This window comes from Crinia signifera, chromosome 8 (genome assembly GCF_055691185.1).
Source record: "Crinia signifera chromosome 8, ASM5569118v1, whole genome shotgun sequence".
Lineage (NCBI taxonomy): Eukaryota > Metazoa > Chordata > Amphibia > Anura > Myobatrachidae > Crinia > Crinia signifera.
The window spans coordinates 170,021,321-170,034,912 of NC_139224.1; the positions used below are offsets into that span (position 1 = coordinate 170,021,321).

A 13,592-nucleotide genomic window follows, 5' to 3' on the forward strand; every position below is an offset into this window, starting at 1 on the left:
ACAGTGAAAAAACCCATGTCGACCTTGTGACCTATCGACGAAAAGTCATGTTGACTGTTTCACCTGTACATTCTATATGTCGGTATTTTGGCCTTGTCGGGATTTTAAATGTCGGGATTTTGTCCTTGTCAGGATTTTGTCCTTGTCCGGATTTTGTGCTTGTCAGGATTTTGTCCTTGTCCGGATTTTGACCCTGTCGGGATTTTGACCCTGTCGGGATTTTGACCGCATCCCTTCTGTAACAAGGAGTCTACACATTTTTTCCATTCTTTTTGTATCTAGTGTAATAGTACTTTGATAATTATTAGTTTATTGAGAGAATGGACACAAAAAGACTCGATAACCGTGTCAATGATTTTTACCAGAGTTTTATTTCCGCTGAGAAGACCCATTTCCAAATATATCCACTTTTTTTTTCTTGACTATTTTAGCTAGTTTCACAAATTCAGTACAAAATCAAGTGCAAAACAATACAGATTCCATGAAGTATCGGATGGATGATAAAATGCATTGTCACATTCTAAATTGGAATAATACTTTTCAAAGAGAAATAGCTCTGAAATCACAAAACAAAAAAACCCATGATAATTGTGCTATAATTAGGGATCTGCAAAAATCGTGGTGTGAGGGGTCTTATGCCGAGAGATTCAGCGACAGGCAGTACCGTACAGGGTTGTTTTTTAGAAGCGCCATTGGTAGGACAGCATTGGCCATTGGATTCTGGAGGGCTCCGCTCTGTCCCCGTATACCGTTATTCCATACCTGTCATATACCTAGCTGCTAAATGATCACCGTTGAGTTTTGCAGCAGACACGGGGTAATTCAGCATGGATTTCTAATTTGAGAAAACGCAAATTGGGCGATTATCGACTGACTGCGCACACACATCGTTCACTTGCGATTAGCGATTCATTTGCAATGGGCGGTTATTCTCTCCTTCTGGACGGCGGCTTTTTGTTTACAGTCCGCTACGTTTTCTCTATACTGTGTATATAGCGATCCATGCTGAATTAGCCCCAGGGTGCGTTTTACAGCACCGCTTTAAAGATCCGTCTGGGCCCTTCCCACATTTGCTGGCCCGTCCTCCCTTGGTCAGACAGAAAGAGTAATTGCCAATAACAGTATACAGTTTCCATAAGAGGTCAATAAATCACAATAACTGCATATTTATCTTTACAATTCATCAAGTATATACAGGTATAAAATCTATTATCCAAAGGTTCTGGAGCTTAGACTTTTCCAGATAGAGAGTTTCCCATGAATTAGGAGCACCAAGCCTGAAATGTACAAAATTGCATTATAACATTAACACTGCACCTGGATTATACTAATTAAATTGTGTAGGACTGCTCCTCATAGTGACAGCAGGTATGGTTTGTGTGACATCCCCTCCTTGCTAACATGTTATCAGTGCTCCTCATAGTGACAGCAGGTACGGTCCTTCTGTGATCAGGACTGTGCGACATTCCCCGTCCCTAACATGTGTATCAGTGCTCCTCATAGTGACTTCAGGTACTGTACTTCTGTGAACAGGTCTGTGTGTAAAATTCCCTCCTCCCAAACATGTTATCAGTGCTCCTCATAGTAACTGCAGGTATGGTCTGTGTGACATTTTTCTCCATCCTAAACAGGTTATCAGTGCTCCTCATAGTGACAGCAGGCACAGTACCTCTGTGATTACGTCTGTGTAACATTCCCCGCCCCTAACATATGTATCAGTGCTCATTAAAGTGACAGCAGGTACGGTCCTTCTATGATCAGGTCTGTGTGACATTCTCCTCCTTCCTAACATGTTATCAGTGCTCCTCTTAGTGATTGCAGAATGTATGGCTCTGTGATCAGGTCTGTGTGACATTCTCCTCCATCCTAACATGTTATCGGTGCTCCTCATAGTGACTGCAGGTGAACTGGCTCTGTGATAAGGTCTGTGAGACATTCCCCCCTCCCAAACATGTTATCAGTGCTCCTCATAGTGACAGCAGGTACAGTCCTTCTGTGATCAGGACTGTGACATTCTCCTCCATCCTAACATGTTATCAATGCTCCTCATAGTGACAGCAGGTATGGTCCTTCTGTGATCAGGTCTGTGTGACATTCTCCTCCATCCTAACATGTTATCACTGCTCCTCATAGTGACAGCAGGTACGGTCCTTCTGTGATCAGGACTGTGTGTGACATTCCCCGTCTCTAACATGTTATCAGTGCTCCTCATAATAACTGCAGGCAGACTGGCTCTGTGATAAGGTCAGTGTGACATTCCCCCCTCCCTAACATATTATCAGTGCTCCTCATAGTGACAGCAGGTATGGTCCTTCTGTGATCAGGACTGTGTGTGACATTCCCCGTCCCTAACATGTTATCAGTGCTCCTCTTAGTGACAGCAGGTACGGTCCTTCTGTGATCAGGACTGTGACATTCTCCTCCATCCTAACATGTTATCACTGCTCCTCATAGTGACAGCAGGTACGGTCCTTCTGTGATCAGGACTGTGACATTCTCCTCCATCCTAACATGTTATCACTGCTCCTCATAGTGACAGCAGGTATGGTCCTTCTGTGATCAGGACTGTGTGTGACATTCCCCGTCCCTAACATGTTATCAGTGCTCCTCTTAGTGACAGCAGGTACAGTCCTTCTGTGATCAGGACTGTGACATTCTCCTCCATCCTAACATGTTATCACTGCTCCTCATAGTGACAGCAGGTATGGTCCTTCTGTGATCAGGACTGTGTGTGACATTCCCTGTCCCTAACATGTTAGCAGTGCTCCTCATAGTGACTGCAGGTACAGTCATTCTGTGATCAGGCCTGTGTGACACTCTCCTCCATCCTAAACATTTTATAAGTGTTCCTCATAGTGAAAGCAGGTATGGTCTTTCTGTGGTCATGTCTGTGTTTGACATTCTCCCCTTCCTAAAATGTTATCAGCGCTCATCATAGTGACAACAAACTCTGTCCTTCTGTGGTCATGTCTGTGTGTGAAATTCACTCTTCCCTAACATATTATCAGTGCTCCTCATAGTGACAGCAGGCCCATTCATCCTGTGGTCATGTCTGCGTGTGACATTCTGCTCCTCCCTAACATGTTATCAGTGCTCCTCATAGTGACAGCAGGAATGGTCTTTCTTTGGTCATGTCTGTACGTGACATTCCCTCCTCCCTAAAATTTTATCAGTGCTCCTCATAGTGACAGCAGGCATGGTCCTTCTGTAATGTCTGTGTGTGACATTCCCCCATTCCTAAAATGTTTATCAGTGCTCCTCATAGTGACTACAGGCTCAGACCTTTTATGGTCATGTCTGTGCATAACATCCCCCCTCAGTGCTCCTCATAGTGACAGCGGGCTCCGTCCTTCTGGGGTCATGATTGTGTGTGTGACATTCCATCCTCAGTATCATGTTATCAGTGCTCCTCATAGTGACTACATGCATGGTCATTTTGTTATCATGTCTGTGTGTTACTTCCCCCCTCCCTAACATGTTATCAGTGCTCCTCATAGTGACAGCGGGCTCCGTCCTTCTGTGGTCATGTACTGTATTTGTGTGACATACCCCTCCCTAACATGTTATCAGTGCTCCTCATAGTGAAAGCGGGCTCCGTCCTTCTGTGGTCATGTACTGTTTTTGTGTGACATCCCCTCATCTCACTGTTTATAGAAACATCTCACAATGACAGTAGATTCTCTTTATGATCACTCCTGCTTGCTCTTTTCTTAAGCTGTTAGCAGCGCTCCTCTCAGTGACAACAAGTTGATCATATCTTATGCCAGGTGTTCGGATAAATCTCAGGCCAGGGCTACACAAAGACTACAGATGGAGCATAGTTTATTGCAGTGCTAAGGTTACCGTTGTAAAATCTGTGCTGCCCTCTAACAGGCCTCAGATTAAATTAGTTGTATATAGCTTGGGAGATAATTAAATTAAAGGGACAAAAACACTAGAGTAATTTCCCACAATAAGTTATTTTTATATGTCGATATTCCAAAGATACCAGGTTCTCCTATGTACCCTCTAAGAAATTTGGTAATAGAGGTTTCTAAACAAGACTCATTTCTTAGCGTGTCCTGACGGCATGCTTGGCGATAAAATAGTTTGGCGCCTCTCTGGAACGAGACCTGGCTGCGATAAAATAGCCCCACAATGGCGCCACCTATCTGCCAACAAAAGTTGTGTTACATTAGGGAATTCTGCAAGGCTTTCAATAACAGCGGCTGCCCTATGGACTTTTTAAGATTTGCAGTGACATACGTAGACATCTCTCACACTTGGGTGACCACATGATATGAACTCCTAAAAATATGTTCTGTACATTTCATTTTTTATATATATATATATTTATATAGACTGAACTCCCCCCGTAAGCTAGTAAAACCCCCATCTGAATAAAAAAAAAATAATAAAACTTTATGAAGGCACACCCATGCGACAGACAGGTATAAATTGACACTGCTCCATGCAGCTTATCTTTCGTATGTTTTTTTGCTGTTGTATAATACTGAACCAGGATATCCCAAATGTTAAACTTGCAGTCGATCTAGCTAAACGTAATCTTTGAAGGCAATATTTCTGTCATAAAAATGGAAAAATGTTTGATACACGAATTCAAAAACTTATTTCGAAAACTGCAAGAGAACACAAGTCTCGGAGCCTCAAATCATATATTGTCTCAGCTTATTCGTTAATAGGAGGGGGGGTTACCCGCAGCCTGCGCCAACCACGGCACACCGCAGCCCAACTCTTTTCTGAAAAGTTTCAAATTACAAACATGAATTCACGATTAATATTCCTCTAAAAGTAATTTCAGAGCTTTCACGTAATATTTTTTTTTCTTAAAAAAAGGACAATGTGTACTGCGTCACAACGTAATGCAGCTAATCAGAAAAGAAGAATTAAGGTATTTACAAAATGAACAATTTACTAAAGAAGCCGGTCAAACGCCCGCCTATGCTCTGCCGCTTGTATCCCACGCCGCTTCGGAACAAGCCAGGTGGAATCCCGTCGTCCGCACTTTCGGAGTCATCTGTTAAAGCCTTTTTGATGGTTCCGTGTGTTTATTGTATAATGATGTCCTTCAGGTATATTATGCTCGTAAAAGAGGAAAGTGTCAAAACAAGATACCAACAGGAGAAAATAATTTCTGCTCTTCCGGTTATGCCGTACTGCGCTGTGCTCGGAGCTGAAAGACACAAAAGGACAGAAAGAGGAGAGTGGTGAATATGTTTAAGCATAATATAGATTTGAATAGAATGATCATCTCATTCAGTATACTGTATAGTTATCTAGCTGGCTGCTTTGTTAGCAGATTTTAGTTTAAATAATTAATCTAGCACCTGATTGGACAGAAATGGTGGCCAGTCCCAACAATGGTGCAAAAGAGACCTGTTCATGGATCTAAAGTTCTAAACCATAGCTGACTATGGATCCTGCTGGAGATCCCCTTTCAACTTCTTATCTCCTGCTGTCTTGCATAATAAATCAAATCTCCCGCATTGGTTACTGGACCCAGGGCACCACCGAGGAATTTGCAAGTACAGTGATTTGCTGCAGTCACTTTGACTGCTTTCTGGGCACAACAGTCTACAGTTGACTCTCAGCAACCTCCTCTTAGTTCCCCTACAGCAGAGAACACTGTGTAAATGTAGTCTTCTTATCTAGAGTATCTACTAATGCTCAGCAGTGTGGTCTGAGGGTGAGAATGTTTTATTTGTAACAGAAGCATAGAATCTAAAAAAAGATAAGAACCACTTGTTACACCTAGTCTTTAGTTAGATACAAAAAAAGGCAATACAAAGTTTTAAAATATTTTTTTTTTTGCCAAAAGATGATCATAGAGAATATACACAATGTTAAATTGCATTTGGAATTTATGGCATAGGCATCACATTTAATATCATGTATAATGTGCTGATTAAGAAGAAAGTAAATATGACAGTATATAGTTGCAAACAAACAAATAAACATAGTATCACATACAGCAACGTTAGTATCAATACCCCAAAATATATAGTAACTATTTTTATACAGAAGTGTCTTATAATGAGCTAGACACGCCCCGTGGGTGGAGCATGACACACCCCGTCAGCACTGCGCTGTGCGAAATTCTACTACCAACTATAATCTCCCAGAAATATTGAACTGCAGTTGGGGCAGATGTTACCAACGCTAAATACTGTTACTCTCTGAGGTTCATCGGGAGGTGGCAGGGTCTAACGCACACTTGTCTAATCTAATAGAAGTTGTAGGAGGCTCACAATTTTTCTGGTACTCTCCCGCACCCCTAGAGGAGCAGGCAGATCTCCCCCACCATTGTGAAGCCGGCAGAGTGGAGAAGATGATCACCGGCATTCATGTTCCTGCGCAATTCGTGTCATGTTAGCTCAGCCCCCTACTGCAGACCTGCAAATTGTGGACATTTTTTGAATTGGGGCAAGTTTTGATGATGTCAGAGCTCGGACCCACCCACAGAAGTGTGGAACCAATGACACCATTTTATGGTAGGAGGCGGGACTAATGACACAACTACTCCGGCCCTCCCTGAGCTTCTCGTCTCCTACAGAGAGAAATATAGATGTTGGTAAGACTTGCGGGAGACGAGAAGCACAGGGCGGGGCTAGAGTAGTTGTGTCATTAATCTCCGCCTCCTACCATTAAATGCACAGGGCAACTTTGCATCTGGAACAAACCATGGTGCAAAGCTGGGTTGTCCCAGATACAAAGTTACTTTTTTGCTTTGCAATGGGAAGGTTTAATGCAAGACGGAAGTACCATCAAAAGTCCCACTGACACAAGGGAAGCATACAACTGGAGCACATGTCCTCTTTTACAGCGCCACGCACCTGGATTTCTGGGCACACAATAGAAGAGTTCGCAGAGGTGCAAGATTTCGGTGGCTCGAAGGAATCACTTGCTAAATGCACTTTAAGTTTTGCAGCTGCTCTTCAGCATAAAGTGAGTTTCTAGGCTCATTTCCATCAAATTATTATTTATTAAATGATAAGAGGCGTTTACCCCGGTAATAGCAGCACACCAATACAAGATCATCCTCATGAGAAAATGACCACATAAATGATATTAAAGAGACAGTACAATACAGAATGTAAAAGATTAGAGGGGGCTCCTACAGTAGATAGGACGCCTTTTTGCCACGTTCACGATTTCCATCACAAACTCAGGTTTAATCACAAAGCTGCAGGTTGATATTAGTGGGGTGCATACAATGATTGTGAAATGCGGTGATACGGTTTTCGCAGCTTGTGAAATTAGCTTATTGTCTTACTCAGCCTAATCAGTAACCTGGCATGTGTGCTGTCCTTTCTCAGAAATATGTCAGCATGCAGTGAGCAACCGGGGGAAAAAAATCAGAGTCAACTGTACTGTACTAATCATCCCATGTAAGCAAATTTTGTTTCAGTTTAGTTAATTTCAATCTTAATATCCAACATGTTTTTTTATTTCTCGATTTTGTCTGTCTATACTGTCCCTTGACGTTATACCCAGTTTATCAGGTGGCGGTGTACAACGCAAAGTTACGCCTCAAAGGACGCAGGGCAGGTGCGGACAATGACACAAAATAAACTGTAAATTATCTTAAATAAAGATTGAACAGCCAAAAAAGGGGTCTATGAGACCTCAACCAAAAAGAAAATGCATACCGTGTTTCCCCGATAATAAGACACTGTCTTATTTTTTTTCAACCAACAAAAAACACCGTAGGCCTTATTTTCAGGGAAGGTCTTATTTTAATACGGTACACATTGGCAGCAAATTTTTTTAAAAAAAATGCTCCTTTTAAACATGCCCCAGTGCTCCTTTTAAACAGGCCCCAGTCCGCCATCTTAAAAATGCCCCCAGTCCGCCATCTTTGACATGCCCCAAACCCCCTTGATATGGTAAACATGCCCCTGTCCTCCTTTTAAACATGCCCCCAGTGCTCCTTGTAAACATGCCCCAGTGCTCCTTGTAAACATGCCCCCAGTTAAAGAGAGGGAACGTACCGTAGCCTCCTTTACACACCTCTCCTCTCTGTCTCATCAACGCCAGCACTCCGTGCTCTGCTGCAGCCGCGTGATGTGCGCGGCGACGTCACGCCGCTCCCGCAATGCATCCCTGGGACCGGGAGCAAAGCGGCATCTGTAGAAGCCGGAGGTCTCTAAATACCTCAGAGGTGATTGAGGATCACCTGGAGGTTAGCGGGGGTTAGTATTTATTGTTTGCAATACACTGGATTGAAATTTGAATCGGCCTTATTTTCGGGGGAGGTCTTATTTTAGACACATGTCCAAAATCTGGGGGAGGTCTTATTTTCGGGGGAGGTCTTATTATCGGGGAAACACGGCAAGTACAATTAATACAAATTACTAACAGGTAATAACACAGAGTGTGGTGTAAATAAATATGCGCAGCTCGTTTAGTGCGGTGCTGTAGATGAGAACGGCTTTGAGCGGTTACTAAACAGCACTTTTTAAATAACCTGCTTGGTCACTTCAAATTATCGTCCGGTGGTTCCATCCGACAGCCTCACTTTGCAGCTCAGGCTGGTAATTCTACTTGTCACCTGGGTATCTTAGCAACAGCGCCAGGCAGGTGAGAGAACGGCTGCTCTGGGACCTATCAATGCTACTGAGTCACTATGCCACTAATAAGGATAAATCCAAACCACCAGCGATGGATAAGATGATGTCGATTTCCCTGTTTACATTTTTTTTAAGACTCTGGGCCACGACCTGGGTAAACTTGGCAATAACCCGGGGTAATTCAGCAGTGGAAATGGGGTATTTGTGTGATGCTAAACTCTTCGTGCATCAATGTTTCATATATTTATTTATTTATTTACAGTGTCTTATATAGCGCAGCAGGTTCCGTTACAGTGTCGTATATAGCGCAGCAGATTCTGTTACAGCGTCTTATATAGCGCAGCAGATTCCGTTACAGTGTCTTATATAGCGCAGCAGATTCCATTACAGTGTCTTATATAGCGCAGCAGATTCTGTTACAGTGTCTTATATAGCGCAGCAGATTCCGTTACAGTGTCTTATATAGCGCAGCAGGTTCCGTTACAGTGTCGTATATAGCGCAGCAGATTCCGGTACAGTGTCATATATAGGGCAGCAGATTCCGTTACAGTGTCTTATATAGCGCAGCAGATTCCGTTACAGTGTCTTATATAGCGCAGCAGATTCCGTTACAGTGTCTTATATAGCGCAGCAGATTCCGTTACAGTGTCTTATATAGCGCAGCAGGTTCCGTTACAGTGTCGTATATAGCGCAGCAGATTCCGTTACAGTGTCGTATATAGCGCAGCAGATTCCGTTACAGTTTCTTATATAGCGCAGCAGATTCCGTTACAGTGTCTTATATAGCGCAGCAGATTCCGTTACAGTGTCTTATATAGCGCAGCAGATTCTGTTACAGTGTCTTATATAGCGCAGCAGATTCTGTTACAGTGTCTTATATAGCGCAGCAGATTTCGTTACATCGTCTTATATAGCGCAGCAGGTTCCGTTACAGTGTCGTATATAGCGCAGCAGATTCCGTTACAGTGTCGTATATAGCGCAGCAGATTCCGTTACAGTTTCTTATATAGCGCAGCAGATTCCGTTACAGTGTCTTATATAGCGCAGCAGATTCCGTTACAGTGTCTTATATAGCGCAGCAGATTCTGTTACAGTGTCTTATATAGCGCAGCAGATTCTGTTACAGTGTCTTATATAGCGCAGCAGATTCCGTTACAGCGTCTTATATAGCGCAGCAGATTCCGTTACAGTGTCTTATATAGCGCAGCAGATTCTGTTACAGTGTCTTATATAGCGCAGCAGATTCCGTTACAGTGTCTTATATAGCGCAGCAGATTCCGTTACAGCATCTTATATAGCGCAGCAGATTCCGTTACAGCGTCTTATATAGCGCAGAAGATTCCGTTACAGGGTCTTATATAGCGCAGCAGATTCCGTTACAGTATCTTATATAGCGCAGCAGATTTCGTTACATCGTCTTATATAGCGCAGCAGATTCCGTTACAACGTCTTATATAGAGCAGCAGATTCTGTTACAGCGTCTTATATAGCGCAGCAGATTCCGTTACAACGTCTTATATAGAGCAGCAGATTCTGTTACAGTGTCTTATATAGCGCAGCAGATTCCGTTACAGCATCTTATATAGCGCAGCAGATTCCGTTACAGCGTCTTATATAGCGCAGAAGATTCCGTTACAGGGTCTTATATAGCGCAGCAGATTCCGTTACAGTATCTTATATAGCGCAGCAGATTTCGTTACATCGTCTTATATAGCGCAGCAGATTCCGTTACAGCGTCTTATATAGAGCAGCAGATTCTGTTACAGCGTCTTATATAGCGCAGCAGATTCCGTTACAGCGTCTTATATAGTGCAGCAGATTCCGTTACAGCGTCTTATATAGAGCAGCAGATTCTGTTACAGCGTCTTATATAGCGCAGCAGATTCCGTTACAGCGTCTTATATAGCAGCAGATTCCGTTACAGCGTCTTATATAGTGCAGCAGATTCCGTTACAGCGTCTTATATAGAGCAGCAGATTCTGTTACAGCGTCTTATATAGCGCAGCAGATTCCGTTACAGCGTCTTATATAGCAGCAGATTCCGTTACAGCGTCTTATATAGTGCAGCAGATTCCGTTACAGCGTCTTATATAGAGCAGCAGATTCTGTTACAGTTTCTTATATAGCGCAGCAGATTCCATTACAGCGTCTTATGTAGCGCAGCAGATTCCGTTACAGCGTCTTATATAGCGCAGCAGATTCCGTTACAGCGTCTTATATAGCGCAGCAGATTCCGTTACAGTGTCTTATATAGAGCACAGAAAAATAGGAAGATCTGTCACTGTGCGGTGCACCAAAGAGAAATGGTGTTTAAAATGTAACCTTTATTATACTTGGTTAAAATATAGCGAAATAAAAGACACAAAACATGAAAATACACATAGACATGGATTTTTTTAAAAAAAGGGTGTTAGATTACCCTTGCGACGTGGGACCCCTCACTCCTAATATGAATAATATAGTATATGTCCCTAGGATCAGTCTAGTTTATAAATTTTACCAATAGTAATCTAATTAGCGGCGGTGTAATGAGCTACTGAGGTTGCACACCAATTAATTAATTCTCTCTCGCGTATATGATAATTTGCGCTTAGAAATTATATGGTGGCAAGCAATCAGTAGTTAATGGAACAATTATATGGTTCAAAATTCCATAATGCGCAGATATGCACCAGAGATGACAGCTGTCTGACCACTGGTGTTTGTGCACATCTATCATATATTGTTCGGCATATAGTTTGCCACTTGTTTGTAGTCGTGTCTCCCGGAGTACGGTGCGCTCGTTTGAGACGCGCCGTCTCCCACTGTGGTACACGGGTTCAGCGGTCTTACACTGTCAGTTACAGCGGGGTGCACAGTGCAACCAACGGGCTGCTAGCTACACCGGCGTCTCACCGCTCACCGCCGTGGGTCCAGGAGCACGGTGCGCCTGGTAATGACGCGCCGTCTCACTGGGTAGGACACGGGTGCAGCGGTTCTTGCACTGTCAGTTCAGCGGGGTGCACAGAGCAACCAACGGGCTGCTAGCTACACAGGTGTATCACCGCTCACCGCCGTAGGTCCCGGAGCCCGGTGCGCCTGGTAGTGACGCGCCGTCTCGCTGGGTAGGACACGGGTGCAGCGATAACGCGCTTGAACTGGCAAAGTGCACAACACAGCCAACGGGCTGCGAGCTACACGCGCCGCTCAATGTGCGGTATTTAAACTAGACAGATCAAAAATAGGGTACATTTCAATAGGGGTAAGGGAGTGGGGGGTAGCCCACGAAGTGTACGGTCGGCGTACGCTTCGCTAATGAGCTTCGTCAGGACCAACCTGGGTGGTACCTGGAAGCTCTTTAAATACCTGTAAGCTCATGAATATGGTAATCGTTGTGACCGTTCATTGGTCTCTTAGGCTGTCACTCAAACTAGCTATATCGCTACAATGGATGCTATTTATCCTCATTGTGATTGTGCAATCTATTTGATGTGGGCACGAACAGGAAAAAGGAAAATATCCAATAAATAACAGAATCCAATCAATAATAAATATAGAACAATTTTGTTGAAACAAGGATTAGTATTCATAATGCAAAAGTTTTTGTTTGGAACAAAGACAAGAGATATTCATTTAAATAACATTGCGAAGGGATTTGAGTTAAACATGTGATTCTAAATATGGGCTGACCATATGTATATGGATTATATTAAGCCAAGATAGGAATAAAATTATAAAATTATAAAAAGGAGTGCATAGAGCGTGTGTTCAAACCAAAACCAAACCCAAATTTGCGTGCAAAACGGAAAAAATTATTAAAGGAGGAGAGAAATAAAATTACTAGTGTTTAATCTTAATTGAATTAGTATCATTGGAATAATATAGGTAGTGACCCCATAAAAAAGGGGGATAGGTACAAAGAATAGTGCATAAAAAATGCGGGTGCATTTATCAAAGTATGTGGTGTAATTGATTTAGTATCCTTAGAATAATGTAGGTGATGACCCCATAAAAAAAGGGGGGGTAGATACAAAGAATGGTGCACAAATAATGCGAGTGCATTTGTCAAAATGTGTAGTGTGAGTCTCCTACTCTACACAGAAAGTGAAGTGTGGAGATCAAATGTGTTAGTGTGGTCCAGACTATTGCCCACCTGTCTGTACACATCACTACCCCTTATCCCCCGGTTCGCGGATACATGTGATATATTTAGACACACGTACCCCACGTATGGGGGTCGGAGGTAACATGTGACCTACAGAGGGCATGTAGTGGAATAATTGGAGACATTAGTGTCAACATGATGAGGTGAAAACGTGTCTGTTATTTCCAGACTGAAATAGCGAAAAAAATGTTAAATTTGGATAGGAGGGCAGTATGTATTAAACCATAATGATTGTGGAATGCAGATATTAGTAACCAGAAATAAATATGGTTAGTATCGAGATGACCAATAATAATGGTTATGATACAGTATAATTCTTATTTTATTCTGGTGATAAAAAAAAACCCTTCATAGAACTATAATTATAAATATGCCATAATTGTGCATTGATATATATGAATGATATCTCTAATATGCTCATGTTGTGCTATTATAGTGTGAAATCATCGATTAAATGATATTATACATCAGACATTGTTCTATTTGTGCGTGGACATCAGATAAATTAGTTCAATCCGAGCGTTAGATACCAAAGAGGGAAAGAGGAAAGAGGTGGGAAAGTAGGGATAATTCACAAAAAAATGGTATAATTGTTCTCTTCATTAAGTCCCTGAGGGACCATGGAACCCATTAAGAAAATTAATCGGGTTTCCTGTTGAAGAAGTTCCCTATCCCAGTCTCCTCTTCTTATATTCATGGTAATTTTGGTCATCCCGAATGCTTTTAGACCATTAGGGACACCATGATGGTGTTTTAAAAAATGTCTCGCCACTGGGGTTAGGGTCTTGAAATTGGCTTTATCCCTTGTGGCATTTCTGATGCTCAACAAGTGTTCAGAGAGCCTTTTCTTGAATGGTCTGCGGGTTTTCCCAATGTAA

The 13,592-nt window shown here is 42.5% G+C and overlaps 1 protein-coding gene across 2 annotated transcripts in view; it reads right to left on the minus strand.

Moving 5' to 3' along the window:
• Positions 1–352: 352 nt before the first annotated feature.
• NEGR1 (neuronal growth regulator 1) overlaps positions 353–13,592 on the minus strand; it is a 249,240-nt gene continuing 236,000 nt past the window's right edge. For both annotated transcript variants that reach the window (XM_083157756.1, XM_083157755.1), the window contains one exon: positions 353–5,173. In XM_083157756.1, the coding sequence (XP_083013882.1) occupies positions 5,049–5,173 (125 nt within the window). In that variant the 3' untranslated portion in view covers positions 353–5,048. The remainder of the gene's footprint in view (positions 5,174–13,592) is intronic.